Genomic DNA, 19,174 nt, shown 5'->3' with positions numbered 1-19,174 from the left:
CGCATCCGTGATGCGGAATGCCCACGGAACGGCACAGTGTATTGCGGATCCGCAAAAGTAGTCCGCAAAAGTGGTCCGCAATACGGCGCACACGTTTGTGTGTAGGAGGCCTCACACGTGGGGAGTTATTACTGGCCCTAGTTGGAAACGATTGGGCCCTTATATGGGAGGAAGCAATCAAATGGCATTACTGTTGCATGCTGTTAGCTTATTAGGGTTTTTTTTTTTTATTGCTAAGGTTTATTTTATATTTTTTTCACTAGATTACATTTTGCATGCTTAAAAACAGTATCAGGTCATGTAATAAAGGCTTGGTGACTGGTTAGGTGCAAAAGACTTGACATTTTCCCTTTAAAAAAAATGAAACTTATTGGGAGTTTAAGGCTGAGTTCACACGGGCGAGATTTCCGCGCGGGTGCAATGCAGTAGGTGAACGCATTGCACCTGCACTGAATCCTGACCCATTCATTTCAATGGGGCTGTGCACATGAGCATTTTTTTTCATGCATCACTTCTGCAATGCTTTAAAATCGCAGCATGTTCTATATTCTGCGTTTTTCACGCAGCCCTGGCTCCATAGAAGTGAATGGGGCTGCGTTAATAACGCATTGCATCTGCAAGCAAGTGCGGATGCAATGCGCTTTTCACTGATGGTTGCTAGGAGATGTTGTTTGTAAACCTTCAGTTTTTTATCACGCGCGTGAAAAAAGCATCAAAACGCATTGCACCCGCACGGAAAAAAACTGAACAACTAAACGCAATTGCAGCCAAAACTGACTGAACTTGCTTGCAAAATGGTGCGAGTTTAACTGAACGCATCCTGAACGCATCCGGACCTAATCTGTCACGCTCGTGTGAACTCAGCCTAAAGGTGTGTAGAACGGAGTTGGCCGCCTGGATATTCATAAATGTCTAAGTTGTAACTAATTTATGTGAGTGCAGAATATTAATAATCGTGTAAAATGATGTTGATCCAGTTGCGCTCTGCCACTGAATGTAATGTTATTTCTTCATTTTCTAACAGCTGCTCTTTTTCATTTGTAGACCAGAGATGACTTTCTTGGTCAAGTGGATATTCCTCTCTACCAGTTACCGGTATGTGCTGTTCTCCTCCCAGCTGTTGACGTTCTGTTCTCTGTAACCCTAATCTGTTGATCACAAGCTAGCTTGCTTTTCTTCATTTATATGAGACCATTAAAGTTGATATGTGTGCTCCGTTCAAGTACAAAGCAAGCCTGCCAGAACAGTTGGGTTTGAAGCTCTGCTACTGAGAATACGGCAGGGTATCTGGCTTTGTAAATCTGAAAATTATTAACCGGTTGTTAGCCGACGGACGCCAACGTTGCCAAGTGCTTTGCATTGTTCTTGCACGCAGCCAGCTCATCATGTGGGGAAGCGGTTAACTTACAGTAAGAGATGTAGACTGGATGTGCTGCCAGGCAGGCGTTTCACTGAGTGTTTATGGCTATGACTGCATTACAATCTACATTTTATAGCAGGCATCCTAGTTTGGTTTACCAGTAAGCCTCTCCAATTAGTAGACTTATCTAGCATATGTTACAGTTTCAGTAACTGTTTTGCCGCTGTGTACATATTGGTATGCGGGGCACAGACAGTTGACACTGAATTTGAGACCGCTAGTGTTATTTCTACATTTAACCACTTAAAGACCGGGCCATTTAACCCCATTCCTGACTAGGGACATTTTATTCTATTCGGTTATGTAAACAATTTTTCCTCTTTTCTTTCAGTGACACATGAGGCTTTATTTTTATATCAATTTTTTTGGGGGGGTTTTAAAAAAAAAAAAAAAAAAAAATGATGCTACCTTTCCGTAACAAATATGGGATGTATGGGTTATGGCTGTTGGGGACGGGGCTCGAAGCAGCATGTGATGGCTTTTTTGTTTTCTTTACACTTTATATATTTTTTGTTTTTTATTTAATTTTTTACATTTTGTGCCCTGAAGCGGTCATACAAGACCTTTCAGGGCATTTAACGTTGTTGTGTTTTTTAAAATAATTGTTATTAACATTGCTGATTTATCCTGTAGCTGGGGATTACAGCCCCCAGAAAGTTGTACAGGACAGTATATCTTCTCTGCATAACTGATCTGGGTCTAATAAGGTCCAGCTAGCTCCACCGACTCTTGACCCCCAGTGGTCACATGACCAGTAGGACCGAAGAAGGAAGCGGCTATATGTTCATCAGTCAGATATTTAACCCCTCTGTTGCAGTGGTCAGTTGTGATTTGCAATTTATTTTTCGTCGCTTCACTTCCCCCAAGAAATTTAATAAAATGTGATTAACCACTTCAGCCCCGCTAGCTGAAACCCCCTTCATGACCAGAGCACTTTTTACACTTCGGCACTACACTCCTTTCACCGTTTATCGTTCGGTCATGCAACTTACCACCCAAATGAATTTTACCTCCTTTTCTTCTCACTAATGGAGCTTTCATTTGGTGTAATTTCATTGCTGCTGACATTTTTACTTTTTTTGTTATTAATCAAAATGTAATGATTTTTTTGCAAAAAAAATGACATTTTTCACTTTCAGCTGTAAAATTTTGCAAAAAAACCGACATCCATAAATAAATTTTTCGCCAAATTTATTGTTCTACATGTCTTTGATAAAAAAAAAATTTGGGCAAAAAAAAAATGGTTTGGGTAAAAGTTATAGCGTTTACACACTATGGTACAAAAATGTGAATTTCCGCTTTTTGAAGCAGCTCTGACTTTCTGAGCACCTGTCATGATTCCTGAGGTTCTACAATGCCCAGACAGTAGAAAAACCCCACAAATGACCCCATTTTGGAAAGAAGACACCCCAAGGTATGTCGTGAGGGGCACAGCGAGTTCCTAGAATTTTTTTTTTTTGTCACAAGTTAGCGGAAAATGATGATTTTTTTTTTCTCTCTTTTTTCCTTACAAAGTCTCATATTCCACTAACTTGCGACAAAAATTTAAAAATTCTAGGAACTCGCTATGCCCCTCAGGGAATACCTTGGGGTGTCTTCTTTCCAAAATGGGGTCACTTGTGGCGTAGTTATACTGCCCTGGCAATTTAGGGGCCCAAATGTGTGAGAAGTACTTTGCAATCAAAATGTGTAAAAAAATGGCCTGCGAAATCCGAAAGGTGCACTTTGGAATATGTGCCCCTTTGCCCACCTTGGCATCAAAAAAGTGTCACACATCTGGTATCGCCGTACTCAGGAGAAGTTGGGGAATGTGTTTTGGGGTGTCATTTTACATATACCCATGCTGGGTGAGAGAAATATCCTGGCAAAAGACAACTTTTCCAATTTTTTTATACAAAGTTGGCATTTGATCAAGATATTTATCTCACCCAGCATGGGTATATGTAAAATGACACCCCAAAACACATTCCCCAGCTTCTCCTGAGTACGGCGATACCAGATGTGTGACACTTTTGCGCATCTAGGCTGCAAAAGTGCCCAAATTCCTTTTAGGAGGGCATTTTTAGACATTTGGATCCCAGACTTCTTCTCACGCTTTAGGGCCCCTAAAAAGCCAGGGCAGTATAAATACCCCACATGTGACCCCACTTTGGAAAGAAGACACCCCAAGGTATCCAATGAGGGGCCTGGCAAGTTCATAGAATATTTTTTTTTTCGCATAAGTTAGCGGAAATTGATTTTTATTTTATTTTTTCTCACAAAGTCTCACTTTCCGCTAACTTAGGACAAAAATGTAAATCTTTCATGGACTCAATATGCCCCTCAGCAAATACCTTGGGGTGTCTTCTTTCCAAAATGGGGTCAGTTGTGGGGTGTTTGTACTGCCCTGGCATTTGAGGGTCTCCGCAATCATTACATGTATGGCCAGCATTAGGAGTTTCTGCTATTCTCCTTATATTGAGCATACAGGTAATGAGATTTTTTTTTCCGTTCAGCCTCTGGGCTGAAAGAAAAAAATGAACGGCTCAGATTTCTTCATTCGCATTGATCAATGTGGATGAAAAAATCTCTGCCAAAAAAAAAAAATGGAGGGGAAAGGCGTCTGCCAGGACATAGGAGCTCCGCCCTACATCCATACCCACTTAGCTCGTATGCCCTGGCAAACCAGATTTCTCCATTCACATCAATCGATGTGGATGAATAAATCATTGCCGGGATTTTTTTATTTTTTTTATATACAAAGTGTTTGCCAAAGCATAGGAACGCCGCCTCCTCCTCAGCTCGTATGCATCGGCAAACGTATCTGTTACTGCAGAGTAGAAATCTCGTCTTGCAGCGCCACATACACTGACTTGCGTGTAATCTGACAGCAGCGCAATGCTTCTGTCAAAATGCACATCAGTGCTGCAGCTAATCGATCGGTTGGTCCACCTGGAAGGTAAAAAAACAAAAAAAGCAAAAAACCAGGCCGCAACGCAATAATTTTATTAACTTTGCAACAGAACATATAAACTTTAACTTTTTTAACTGAACATTAACTTTTTTGCTTACTGGTGTTTTTTTTGTTTTTTTTACCTTTATAGAACAAACCTCTCCTTCCCCATGGGTCAATGTGCAAAGCGCAAATCGCCCAAAGATGTGGCGAAGTGTGTTATGCACTTTGTCCCAGGTGAAAGGAGACGTTTGCAGCAGCTGTGTGAGTGAATGGGCCCTAATAGCCCTGTGTGCCTGTCCTGGTGAGATGATCCCTATGCTAATAGTGTACCTGTGAGTGGTACTTCCAGAAACACTCTCCAAAGCATAGGGCAGGGTGGTCAGGACAGTCAGGACAGAAATAGCGAGTGTCACGCCTTATTCCACTCCTGCTACAGACACAACATCTTTTTCGGGGTGACGGTTGGGTTGAGGTACCAGGAACGACATTGGGGAAATGTCACTCGTGTAGACGGCTAACTACACTGGTGGATGGGGCCACGGAACCTCCTGGGTACAGGAGGTTCTCGAAGATCTCTTCCTGAAATTTGAGGAAGGATCCAGTTCTCCCAGCCTTACTGTAGAGAACAAAACTATTGTACAGAGCCAATTGAATTAAATATACAGACACCTTCTTATACCAGCACCTGGTTCTGCGGGAAACTAAATACGGAGACAACATCTGGTCATTGAAGTCCACCCCTCCCATGTGGAGGTTATAGTCGTGGACTGAGAGGGGCTTTTCAATGACACGGGTTGCTCGCTCAATTTGTATTGTCGTGTCTGCGTGAATGGAGGAGAGCATGTAAATTGTCCACATAAAGATGGTACCCCTTGCCAAATAAGGGTGACACCAAGTCCCAAACTGTCTTCCCACTGCTCCCCAGGTAGTCAGGGCAACCGACCGGCTCCAGGGTCTGATCTTTTCCCTCATAGACACGAAATTTGTGGGTATAGCCTGTGGCAATTTCACAGAGCTTATACAATTTGACCCCATACCGGGCGCGCTTGCTTGGGATGTATTGTTTGAAGCCAAGGCGCCCGGTAAAATGTATCAGGGACTCGTCTATGCAGATGTTTTGCTCTGGGGTATACAAATCTGCAAATTTCAGGTTGAAATGGTCTATGAGGGGCTGAATTTTGTGGAGCCGGTCAAAAGCAGGGTGGCCTCTGGGACGGGAGGTGCTGTTATCACTAAAGTGCAGGAAACGCAGGATGACCTCAAATCGTGTCCTGGACATAGCAGCAGAGAACATGGGCATGTGATGAATCGGGTTTGTGGACCAATATGACCGCAATTCATGCTTTTTTGTCAGGCCCATGTTGAGGAGGAGGCCCAGAAAAGTTTTAATTTCAGAAACTTGTACTGGTTTCCACCGGAAAGGCTGGGCATAATAGCTTCCCGGGTTAGCGGTTATAAATTGTGTGGCATACCGATTTGTTTCTGCCACAACTAAGTCTAAGAGCTCCGCAGTCAAGAACAGCTCAAAAAATCCCAGGGCCGAACCGATCTGAGCTGTCTCAACCCGAACTCCAGACTGGGCGGTGAAAGGGAAAACTACAGGTGCGGCTGAAGTTGGGGACTGCCAATCAGGGTTTGCCAGCACCTCTGGGATTCTAGGGGCTCTACGGGCACGTCTTTGCGGTCGCTGCGACGGGGTCACTACTGCACGTGCCACCGTACCAGCTTCAACTGCCCTTCTGGTGCTCGCTACTTCACCAGGTTGTACGGCAGTGCTGGTACTAGGTCCAGGAAGGGATGCGCTGCTGGTGTATGCCTCACCACGTAATCCGACAGCACCAGCCCCACTCTGCTGCTCTTGAAGCGGATCCTGCGCAACCTGTGGTCTAGCGACACGGGGCCGGGTACGCCTGGTGGTATCAGGGACCTCAGCCTCCTCGTCCGAACTTTGGGTCAGAGAGCCACTGCTTTCTACAGGTTCGTATTCTGACCCGCTGGATTCATCAGATGAGGGTTCCCACTCCTCATCCGACTGGGTCAGAAGCCTGTAGGCCTCTTCAGAGGAATACCCCCTGTTAGACATGTGGGCAACTAAATTTAGGGGTATTCCCTGAGACTACCCAAGAAAAAAAAGCAAGCCTGTCTTACAAAGGGGAGGCTAGCGAAGTACCGGAGGCCGCTGCGGTTGATAAAAAATATCAAAACTGATTTTTTTTATCGCTGCAGTGCTTGTAAAGTGAATGTGCAGCGATCAAAAAAAAATATTTTTTTGTCACTGCGGTGGGGCGGGTGTGGGCGAACGCACGTGTGGGCTAGCGATCAGGCCTGATCGGTCAAACACTGCGTTTTGGGTGGAGGGCGAACTAAAGTGACACTAGTACAATTATAGATCTGACCGTGATCAGTTTGATCACTTCCAGATACTATAAAAGTACAAATGCTGATTAGCGATACGCTAATCAGCGAATAACGGACTGCGGTGTGGTGGGCTGGGCGCTAACCGATCCCTAAACTACCTAACCAAGGGGCCTAAACTATACTGAAACCTAACTGTCAATACCAGTGGAAAAAAAAAAGTGACAGTTTGCACTGATCACTTTTTTCTTTTCACTTGTGATTGGCAGGGGTGATCAAAGGGTTAATTGGGGTTCAGGGGGGTGATCTGGGGCTAAAGTGTAGTGTTTGGTGTACTCACTGTGAAGCCTGCTCCTTTGCTGGATCCAACCGACGAAAAGAACCAGCAGAGGAGCAGGCAGCCATATATCAGATCATATTTACAAATATGATCTGTTATCTGGCTTCTGATTGGATTTTTTAAAAATCAGCAACCTGCCAGCCAATGATCACGGCTGGCAGGTTGCTGACGAAATACTCCTGTACAAAATGCCGGCGCGAACTGCGCATGCGCGGGCGCATATTCGCGTCATCTCGCGTCTCTCGAGATGACGCGTATATGCGTGACTCTGCGCAGCGCTGCCACCTCCGGACCGCACATCTGCGTTAGGCGGTCCGGAGGTGGTTAAAAAGGTGTACACAGACCAAAAATGGTATCACTGAAAACTGCAGATCGCTCAGCAAAAAAAGAGCCCACACAGCGCTCTGTAGACATAAATATAAAATAGTTATGAGGATGTGGCAATGCAGAGAAAAACAAATTCAAAGTTTTTATGTCATTTTTAAAGTGTAACCGCCATTCTACTTTTAGTTTCGTAATATATAGGGGCAGTGATACTGACCATTTTTGGTAATATACTTTAATTACTGAAATCATATATTTCTACTAGAAAATAGCTGTAAAGTGGCCATTTTGAACCTTTGTCTTTTGTTTACCTAACAGTGGAGACTTGTAAACAGAAGACAGAGGAGCGTTGCTAAGGCTCAAAGTGAGCCACTTTACAGCCATTTTATAATAGAAATGTACGATTTCAGTAATTAAAGTATATTACAAAAATGCTCAGCATTACTGCCACTATACATTACACAAAAAATAGAATGGTAGTTAAATTATTAATACACAGGAAAAACTATATAAATATGGAATCGTCGTAATTGTACTGACCTGGATAATTGATACTCAGTTTTACAGCATAGGGAACTCTGTAAAAACGAAACCTATGAAACTATGGTGGAATTAAGTTTTTTTTCCAATTACACCCAATTTAGATAATTATTTTATTTTTTTTACAACTTCCCACTACATTGTATGCAATCTAAATAGGTGCGATTAGAAGTACAATTTGTCCCGCAAAAAACAAGCGCTGATATATCTGTGAATGGGAAAAAAAAAAGTTATGGCTCTGGGAAGGCAGAGAGTGAAAAATAAAAAAAGCCAGAACTGAAAGGGTTAATCTTGATAAATTCTGCACATATGAAAGCTGAACACTTTTTCGTAGAAATGCTCCAACCCACCTGGAGAGGTTTCACAGCTCTTTAAAAAAAAAAAAAAAAACTCTCGCTGATAATATCTGGCATGAAACAACTAAACCGTGCCCGCATTCAAATCACGTTTAAAAAAAAAACTGCAAATGTTCTGTAAAAAAACTAAAAAGCCTTAAATTTTGGTTCAAAATGGCACTTGCACCAAAATTTTCAATGTACAATCTTGATACATTCTCCCCCGTGTGTTTGCACCCTAAAGCACTCAAATCAGTTTTGTGGTAATTTCAGCAACAGATCTGCGACGTGTGAATATCCCTAACTTTCCTGTTTTCCTATTGGCTTGCCTGAACTGTTGAATGTATCTGACAACAAGCTTGTTGACCGTTTCCAGTAGGAAGCAGCAGAATTGTAACTTCTGCACTAGGCTATAATACTGTTTGTAAGGGTACTGTTACACAGGTTGCTGCCATAACAATCACTATAAGTCTATTGGAGCTTGTTTAAAGGATGTATACTGTGGGGCGAATAGATTAATTTTGTCTTCTTAATGTTTGCGTATTGTTGGCAGCACATCCCATTTACATGGAAAGATGTGTTGCTGACAAACGATGAGTTTTAGGATTGCTGATGTGATCAGCTGACAAATGAGCATTGATTGATCGCTGCCATATTTACACAGGCCAGTGATCAGGATCTTGTCTTCTTATGAATGCTGGTTTGGCTCATTATGCACCCTTGTAGAAGGTGATAAATGACAAATTGCAGAATGACCCCAAGAATGAAGGGTTCCCCTATTCCCCTCTCCGAATGAAGTGGTAGTGCTGTGTTCATGTTGGTCCACCGCTCCAGTGAGGGCTGATGAAGACTCTGTCAGTCCCAATGAGTAGAGTGACCTTCTACTGCTCCATTCAGAGAGAGGACTCCAGGACTGGTTGCCTTCCAGCAGTCAGATCCACCTGCAATCCGATCAACTATGGGTACTTTCACACTAGAGTTCCGTCCTAGGGGCGCAATACCAGAAAATAACTGATCAGTTTTATCCTAATGCATTCTGAACGGAGAGTAATCTGTCCAGGATGCATCAGGATGTCTTCAGTTCAGTTTTTTTGACTTTTTAGGACGGAGATAATACCGCAGCATGCTGCGGTTTTATCTCTGGCCAAAATAACTGAACACTTGCCTGAATGCCGGATCCAGCTTTTTTTTCCATAGGAATGTATTAGTGCTGGATCCAGCATTCAAATTGCCGCATTGACGGATCCGGTATGCCGGTCTGCGCATGCACAGACCTTTAAAAATGTGAAGAAAAAAAAATACTGGATCCATTTTGCCTGATGACACAGGAAAAACAGATCTGGTATTGCATAAAAATGCCTGATCAGTCAGAAAAAATGACATGCGTTTGCATACAGTTTGCCTGATCAGGCAGGCAGTCCTTGCAACGGAATCAAACAACGCAAGTGTGAAAGTACCCTATCCTGTGCATATATAATAAAACCTTTAGTGGAATAATTGTCAACATGTTGAAAGGTTTCCCAAACTTCATGTAGATGAATGTAATGACTTTTAATTAAATTACAAGTTCTGCAACTTTCTAATATGTTTTGTGTTTCAGTAGATCTGTTTTCCAACATCTTTGTTTCATCTCAGACAGTAGTACCATTTATGACGCTAAGGACTCGTACAGACCTACAACTTTTCTGAACTTGTTTTTAGTGTGGGCAGTGCCTCTTTGAGGTAAATGTCCAGTTCTGTCAGATGCTGCATGCAGTAGGTACTATAGCGTGGATGCTGTGCCATACAATAAAGGCCAGACAGACAGATGAGGCTGACTATCTTGACAATAGTCTGCTCGTCAGTGGATTTTCCATTTTAATAATTTTTTTCCTGTAACACATTAAGGGTTACCAGCCAAAGATAACTTTTTTAACCCTGATTCTGCAGTTTACAAAAACACCCAGTATGTGGTTGTAAACTGCTTTATGGGCACTTGGCAGGGTGCAGAAAGAATGGAGCGCCATATGGATTTTGGAGGGCAGATTTCACTTAGATAATTTTAAGTTGCCATATGACATTTAAAGACCCCTCAGGCACCCCTAGAGTAGTAACGCCAAAAAAGTTACCCCATGTTGGATATTACGGGATAAGGTTACAGTTTCATTGGTACTATTTTGGGCTAGATATGATTTTTGATATATTAAGTTTTTTGTGAGGCAGTTGTTTTTTTGTTTTTTTTACGGCATTCATCTGACTGGTTAAATCACGTGCTATTTTTATAGAGCAGCTTGCTATGGATGGGACAATATCAAATATGTCTACTTTAATTTTTATTTTGTTTCACTTTTACACAAAAAAGCATTTTTGAAAAAAAAATCTTGTTTTTGTGTCTCCATTTTCTAAAAGGCATATTTTTATTTTATTTTTTCTGCCAATCCTCCTGTGTAGGGGCTCTTTATTGCGGAAAGAGATGACATTTTTGTTGGTACCATTTTTGGATACATATGATTTTTTGATCAGTCAGTATTATAAATTTTCTTGCAAGATGACCAAAATATGGTTGTTTTGGCACAATTTATATTTAACTTTTTTTTTACAGCTTTACCTTAGGGGGTAGATCATGTGATATTTTTATAGAGCGGGCTGTTACGGAGGTGACTATTTAATTTATCAATTTTTTTATATTGGGTTTTATACAATTAAAGCATTTATTTTTTAAAGAAAATCATGTTTTTGTGTCTCCGTTTTCTGAAAGCCATATATATATATTTTTTTTTTCTTTTGTGGGGCTCATTTTTTGCAGCATGAGGTGATTGTTTGATGGTATTTTTTTTTAAGGGTGCATATGACTTTTTGCTTGGTATTACACTTTTTGTGATGTACGGTGATAAAAAAAAAATCGAATTTTTGGCCTAGTTTTTATATATATATATTTATATTTATAGAGCAATACCTAATATGTCTGTGTTTTTTCTTTATAAAATATTTAGTTTTTACACAATAAAAGCCTTTTTGAAAAAACAAAATCATGTTTTTGTGTCTCCATTTTCTGAAGGCTATATTGTATATTTTTTGGGCAATTGTCTTATGTGGGTGCTCATTTTTTGCGGGGTAAGGTGACTGTTTGTTACTATATTAGGGCACATACAACTTTTTGATGTCTTGGTGTTGAACGTTTTGTGATGTAAGGTGACAAAATATGGCTTTTTTGGCTGTTTTTATTTACCATATTTTTTTATTTTACGGTGGATCATGTGATATTTTTATAGAGCTGGTCAGTTGTTTTTGTTTTTTTACTTGAAACAAAATTTTTTTGCTAAACTTTTATTTAATTTTCGTTTCGGCCCACTATGGGTCTTCAACATTTCAGGGTCTGATCCCTCTTTCAATGCAGTACAACACATCTGCTTTGTACTACATTGACTATGAGTGTGTTATTACACAGTGTAATACCCTGATAGTTTGCCCATGAGACCCAGCCTGGGTGCTGGGCCCCAAAATAGTAGCAAACAAACCGTTGTTTCATCCAGCAAAAAATGAGACAATCAGTCAAAAAATAAAAAAAAAACTGAATCTCAGTCAATGGAGACACTGAAACGTCATTATTTATTTGTTTCAAAAAATGCTATTATTGTGTAAAACTTAAATAAATAAGAAAAAGTATACATATTTGGTATTGCCACGTCCATAATGATCTTCTCTATAAAAACGCTGTAAAAAAATAAAATAAAATAAAAATGTGCTAAAACAACCAATTTTTTGGTGACCATGCCCCATAATGATCTAAAAATCGTATGTAGCCAAAAATGGTACAAATAATGGTACCAATACCTTGACTATTTCTGTAAAAAAACAAACCCCTGCATAAGACTATCGGCAGAAAAAAAAGGGCGTTCAGAAAATGGAGACACAAAAACATATATATTTTTTTTCAAAAATGCTTTATCTAAAATTAAAACAAAGAAAGTAGACATATTTGATATCAATACGTAATATAGAGCAATTAAAAATCATATGTACCCCAAAATAGTACCAATAAAACTGGCACCTTATCCCCTAGTTTCCAAAATGGGGTCACTTTTTGGGCGTTTTTACTGTAAGGGTGCATCAGGGAGGCTTCAAAGGGACATGACATCTAAAAACCAGTTCAGCAAAATCTGCCTTCCAAAAGCTGTACGGCGCTCCTTTTCTTCTGCACCCTGAGTGTGCCCTTACATCCGTTTACGACCACATGTGGAGTCTTTCTGTAAACCACAGAATCAGGTTAATAAATATTGTTTTGTTTCGTTGTTAACCCACGATGTGTTAAATAAAAAAAATGGATTAAAATGGAAAAATCTGCCAAAAAAGTGAAATTTAGAAATGTCATCTCCATTTTCCTTTAATTCTTGCGGAACACCTGAAGGATTAACAAAGTTTGTAAAATCGGCTTTGAGTAACTTGAGGGGTGTAGTTTCTACAATGGGCTAATTTATGGGGGGTTTCCACTATGTAAGCCTCACAACGTGACTTCAGACTTGAACTGGCCCTTAAAAAGTGGGTTTTTGAAATTTTCTGAATTGCTTCTAAAATTCTAAGCCTTCTAACGTCTTAAATAAAATTACAATGTGTCACGAGAAAACAATCTCTGAATGGCTTGGATAAGTAAAAGCGTTCCAAAGTTATTACCACATAAAGTGACACGTCAGATTTGCAAAATTAGTTTCTGTTAGGAAGAGGGTAAATGGCCCGGATGTGAAGTGGTTAAGAGGTTAAGAAAAACAAAACCTTGCCCCTTTAGACCAGACAGACGGATTAGTTCAATGCGAGAAACTCGATGCGTGTGGCAGGCAGTATGGTAACATGTTCTCCTTAACCCCTTAGGGCTCTTTCACACTTGCGTTGTCCGGATCTGGCGTGTACTCCATTTGCCGGAATTACACGCCGGATCATTGATAACCCCCCTGTAAGGCTCCATTCAGACGTCCGCATGCGTTTTGTGGATCCGATCCATGTATCCATGGATCCGTAAAAAATCATGCGGATGTCTGAATGGAACCTTACAGGGGGGGTGATCAGTGACAGGGGGGTGATCAACCTGATTACCCTGATCACCCCCTGTCATTGATAACCCCCCTGTAAGGCTCCATTCAGACGTCCGCATGCATTTTGTGGATCCGATCCATGTATCCATGGATCCGTAAAAAATAATGCGGATGTCTGAATGGAGCCTTACAGGGGGGGTGATCAATGACAGGGGGGTGATCAGGGAGTCTATATGGGTGATCACCCCCCTGTCATTGATCACCCCCCTGTCATTGATCACTCCCCCCCTGGTAAGGCTCCATTCAGACATTTTTTTTGGCACAAGTTAGCGGAAATTTTTTGTTTGTTTTTGTTTTTGTTTTTTCTTACAAAGTCTCATATTCCACTAACTTGTGTCAAAAAATAAAATCTCACATGAACTCGCCATACCCCTCACGGAATCCAAATGCGTAAACATTTTTAGACATTTATATTCCAGACTTCTTCTCACGCTTTAGGGCCCCTAAAAAGCCAGGGCAGTATAAATACCCCACATGTGACCCCATTTCGGAAAGAAGACACCCCAAGGTATTCCGTGAGGGGCATATTGAGTCCATGAAAGATTGAAATTTTTGTCCTAAGTTAGCGGAAAGTGAGACTTTGTGAGAAAAAAAACAAAAAAAAATCAATATCCGCTAACTTATGCAAAAAAAAAAAAAAATCTAGGAACTCGCCATGCCCCTCATTGAATACCTTGGGGTGTCTTCTTTCCAAAGTGGGGTCACATGTGGGGTATTTATACTGCCCTGGCTTTTTAGGGGCCCTAAAGCATGAGAAGAAGTCTGGGATCCAAATGTCTAAAAATGCCCTCCTAAAAGGAATTTGGGCCCCTTTGCGCATCTAGGCTGCAAAAAAGTGTCACACATGTGGTATCGCCGTACTCAGGAGAAGTTGGGGAATGTGTTTTGGGGTGTCATTTTACATATACCCATGCTGGGTGAGAAAAATATCTTGGTCAAATGCCAACTTTGTATAAAAAAATGGGAAAAGTTGTCTTTTGCCAAGATATTTCTCTCACCCAGCATGGGTATATGTAAAATGACCCCCCAAAACACATTGCCCAACTTCTCCTGAGTACGGCGATACCACATGTGTGACACTTTTTTGCAGCCAAGGTGGGCAAAGGGGCACCTTTCGGATTTCGCAGGCCATTTTTTACACATTTTGATTGCAAGGTACTTCTTACACATTTGGGCCCCTAAATTGCCAGGGCAGTATAACTACGCCACAAGTGACCCCATTTTGGAAAGAAGACACCCCAAGGTATTCCGTGGGGGGCACGGCGAGTTCCTAGAATTTTTTATTTTTTGTCACAATTTAGCGGAAAATGATGATTTTTCTTTTTTTTTCTTTTTTTCCTTACAAAGTCTCATATTCCACTAACTTGCGACAAAAAATTAAAAATTCTAGGAACTCGCCATGCCCCTCACGGAATACCTTGGGGTGTCTTCTTTCCAAAATGGGGTCACTTGTGGGGTAGTTATACTGCCCTGGCAATTTAGGGGCCCAAATGTGTGAGAAGAACTTTGGCGTTTTTTCGGTATAAAATAATATCTTTATTCTTTGGGTCACTACGATTACAGTGATACCAAATACATGTATTTTCTGTTTCACTACTTTTTTTGCAATAAAACCCCCTTCTTTTAAAAGAAAAAAAATGTTTTTGCATTGCCGCTTCCCAAGACCCATTACATATATACATACAGACGTGGACAAAATTGTTGGTACCCTTTGGTCAATGAAAGAAAAAGTCACAATGGTCACAGAAATAACTTTAATCTGACAAAAGTAATAATAAATTAAAATTCTATAAATGTTAACCAATGAAAGTCAGACATTGTTTTTCAACCATGCTTCAACAGAATTATGTAAAAAAATAAACTCATGAAACAGGCATGGACAAAAATGATGGTACCCCTAACTTAATATTTTGTTGCGCAACCTTTTGAGGCAATCACTGCAATCAAACGCTTCCTGTAACTGTCAATGAGACATCTGCACCTCTCAGCAGGTATTTTGGCCCACTCCTCATGAGCAAACTGCTCCAGTTGTGTCCGGTTTGAAGGGTGCCTTTTCCAGACTGCATGTTTCAGCTCCTTCCAAAGATGCTCAATAGGATTGAGGTCAGGGCTCATAGAAGGCCACTTTAGAATAGTCCAATTTTTTCCTCTTAGCCATTCTTGGGTGTTTTTAGCGGTGTGTTTTGGGTCATTGTCCTGTTGCAAGACCCATGACCTGCGACTGAGACCAAGCTTTCTGACACTGGCTAGTACATTTCTCTCTAGAATTCCTTGATAGTCTTGAGATTTCATTGTACCCTGCACAGATTCAAGACACCCTGTGCCAGACGCAGCAAAGCAGCCCCAGAACATAACAGAGCCTCCTCCATGTTTCACAGTAGGGACAGTGTTCTTTTCTTGATATGCTTCATTTTTTCGTCTGTGAACATACAGCTGATGTGCCTTGGCAAAAACTTCGATTTTTGTCTCATCTGTCCACAGGACATTCTCCCAGAAGCTTTGTGGCTTGTCAACATGTAGTTTGGCATATTCCAGTCTTGCTTTTTTATGATTCGTTTTCAACAATGGTGTCCTCCTTGGTCGTCTCCCATGTAGTCCACTTTGGCTCAAACAACGACGGATGGTGCGATCTGACACTGATGTTCCTTGAGCATGAAGTTCACCTTGAATCTCTTTAGAAGTCTTTCTAGGCTCTTTTGTTACCATTCGGATTATCCGTCTCTTAGATTTGTCATCAATTTTCCTCCTGCGGCCACGTCCAGGGAGGTTGGCTACAGTCCCATGGATCTTAAACTTATGAATAATATGTGCAACTGTACTCACAGGAACATCTAGTTGCTTGGAGATGGTCTTATAGCCTTTACCTTTAACATGCTTGTCTATAATTTTCTTTCTGATCTCTTGAGACAGCTCTTTCCTTTGCTTCCTCTGGTCCATGTCGAGTGTGGTACACACCATATCACCAAACAACACAGTGATTACCTGGAGCCATATATATAGGCCCAATGGCTGATTACAAGGTTGTAGACACCTGTGATGCTAATTAGTGGACACACCTTGAATTAACATGTCCCTTTGGTCACATTATGTTCTGTGTTTTCTAGGGGTACCATCATTTTTGTCCATGCCTGTTTCATGAGTTTATTTTTTTACATAATTCTGTTGAAGCATGGTTGAAAAACAATGTCTGACTTTCATTGGTTAACATTTATAGAATTTTAATTTATTATTACTTTTGTCAGATTAAAGTTATTTCTGTGACCATTGTGACTTTTTCTTTCATTGACCAAAGGGTACCAACAATTTTGTCCACGTCTGTATATATATATATATATATATATATATATATATGAGTTGGGTGAGGGCTTGATTTTTGCGGGACAACTTGTATTTTTCATTGGTAACATTGGCGCATTTTGATCACTTGTTAGTTTCGGTGGCAACTAAGAATAAATTAGCAACTGTCTCTTTTTTTTGTATTTATTATTTTTTTACGGTCTTCACCATAGGGGATAATTTACGTGATATTTATGTAGTCTGGGTCATTATGGATGTGGCAATACCAAACATATGGGGGAGATTCTTACTAAAGACTGGTCTGGGGCCTACATTAGACCCCAGCCAGCCTTCACACACATCGGCACCCCGCGATCACATTTGCGGGGTGCCGATGGGAGACGGAGGGAGTCCGCTCCCTCTGTCAGCACTTTACATGCGGCGGGTGCCATTGCAACGGGGGACCCGTGCAGTGCTAGGTCTGGGCCGCTGTAAAAAAGCGGCGTCCCAGCCTAAGGCCCCTTAGTGACCGCCGTAAAAGGCGTATGGGTGGGCACTAACGGGTTAAGATTGACCCCAGTCAAGAAGAATTTGCATAGAGCAGCAGTTCTGGCATTCTGGGTTCTAATCCGACCAGGGTGAACATCTGCATGGAGTTTGTATGTTCTCCCCCTGTTTGCATGGGTGTCCTCTGGGTTTCCTCCCACATACCAAAGGCATGCTGATTGGGAATTTAGATTATGAGCCGGACTGGAGACTGAGTGATGATAATGTCTGAAAAGTGCTATGGTTTATGATTTCTCTAAAGGATGTAGAAATAAAAAAAATCATTCTGCAATCTCATGATTTAAGAATCCTCATTATAGTCAGCAATAAAACTATTCTGTTTTAGTGCTGGTGCTGATGTCTCTGCTTTTTTTTCAGACTGAAAATCCACGGTTGGAGCGACCATATACTTTTAAAGACTTCATCCTTCATCCACGGAAGTGAGTACTTTACATGTACATTGCATATTCTGTGCAGCTGGGTGGTTAAAGGTATAAATTCTAAAGAATTGCTTGTTGAGTGCTGTCAGCACCTAGATAGTTAAAATTGTTCTTTACGTTCATACCATAAGGGGGTTTTTTTTTTTGTAATTATTATTTAAAGAGAGAAACCTGTCACCACATTTTTGCACCGTTGGCTAATACCACTGCCCCAGATTTACTAATGTGTTTGTGCCAAAAAGTGGCACAATTTGGCACGTCTAGGGTTTCTACATTTTGTGACATGCTGTACAAGCGACGTAGCAGAAAGGGGGAGCTTCATTTGAAGGGACAGGACCTAAGATGCGCCATTTTGCCCCAAAATTCTGGCGTAAATCTTTATCTCAATGTAAGCCATACAATAGTTGGTATAGAGTCAGAGAAGGGTCTATCCCTGCACCAGATTGATCATCCAGTCTGAGCTACTGCAAAAATGATTTCAAGCCCAAAATGAGTAAAATGCAATCATAAAAAAATTTGATGTCATAGAAACATATTAAAAGTTAGAGCTATGTATCCGTGTTGTCTGCCACATGTGACCTATGTATTAGTGCCATGTGTGCCGCATGTGACTTATGTATTAGTGCCATGTGTGCCGCATGTGACCTATGTGTTAGTGCCATGTGTGCCGCATGTGTCTTGTGTATGGCCAGCTTCCGTGCAGTATATTCATATATGTGTAGCCTCTGTGCTATATATATATATATATATATATGTGTGTGTATACATGTTTTTTGTTTTGTTTTTTTTGTTTTGTTTTTTTGTGGGGGGGTTGCTGTGTGGTCATTGATTGCACTGCTGCCCAGACATAATTCTTGCACACAGGCTCTTCATCTAGTTTATAACTTACCTTATATAGCCATATATCAGGCCACATTGTCCTCAATACATACTGTGTTCAGTGCACCTGGAATAAAAGATATTTTCTCAAACTGTATCACAGTTGTTAAAACTAAACATTCAATATGCCTTTATCACTGTAGGGTGGGCCCCCAGTATCTATTACACTGGTGGGCCGTAAATACCTAAGTCCAACAGTGTCTGAACCAGCAGATGTCAGTACCTTGCAGGGGCAGCAAGGCACTACAGGCTAAACTAAGCTCTAAATAGTGAACAGCTGCTGTCCTCCCATTCCTAGCTCTCCTTTGTTTCAGATAAGGTTTTTTTTGTGGCCAGTAGGTGGTAGCATTACAAAACCATGCTACCTGCTACTGGTACTGAAATAGCATAGGATATGATCTGGACAGTATGGCAGGTCCTGCTGGCATGTGAATGAAGGGGAGAGAGAAGAGGATCCTTACAAGTGGCTGCATGAGGGACTCCTATATTTGTTGACTGATTGTCAGAGGGGGACGGCGTACTCCTATATCTACCGCCAGTATGTGTTTAGTATAGGGGGCAGATTCAGAGGAATGGTTTACTATGTGTTCCTGTACACCCTTCAAGAGCCCCTGACACTCATTGTCTTCCCCATATGCCTCAGGAGTGACTTTCCTTTGTACCCTACCCCCTACACAGAGCCCCTTTCTGTTGTTTATGCCCCCACCCCCTGAGATTG

At 41.1% G+C, this 19,174-nt stretch overlaps 1 protein-coding gene across 4 annotated transcripts in view; it reads left to right on the top strand.

Annotated features, from left to right (window-relative positions):
- Positions 1 to 19,174, top strand: part of NEDD4 (NEDD4 E3 ubiquitin protein ligase) — a 184,572-nt gene that overhangs the window by 108,726 nt on the left and 56,672 nt on the right. For all 4 annotated transcript variants that reach the window (XM_044279683.1, XM_044279682.1, XM_044279680.1 and 1 more), the window contains 2 exons: positions 1,045 to 1,095; positions 17,516 to 17,577. Coding sequence is in view for 3 of the 4 variants with exons in the window: in XM_044279682.1 (XP_044135617.1) it covers positions 1,045 to 1,095; positions 17,516 to 17,577 (113 nt within the window). In the remaining variant the exon portion in view is untranslated. The remainder of the gene's footprint in view (positions 1 to 1,044; positions 1,096 to 17,515; positions 17,578 to 19,174) is intronic.

Source organism: Bufo gargarizans, chromosome 2, assembly GCF_014858855.1.
Source record: "Bufo gargarizans isolate SCDJY-AF-19 chromosome 2, ASM1485885v1, whole genome shotgun sequence".
Lineage (NCBI taxonomy): Eukaryota > Metazoa > Chordata > Amphibia > Anura > Bufonidae > Bufo > Bufo gargarizans.
The sequence above is the reverse complement of the archived record's forward strand: the minus strand, read 5'-3'. Positions and strand labels throughout refer to the sequence as shown.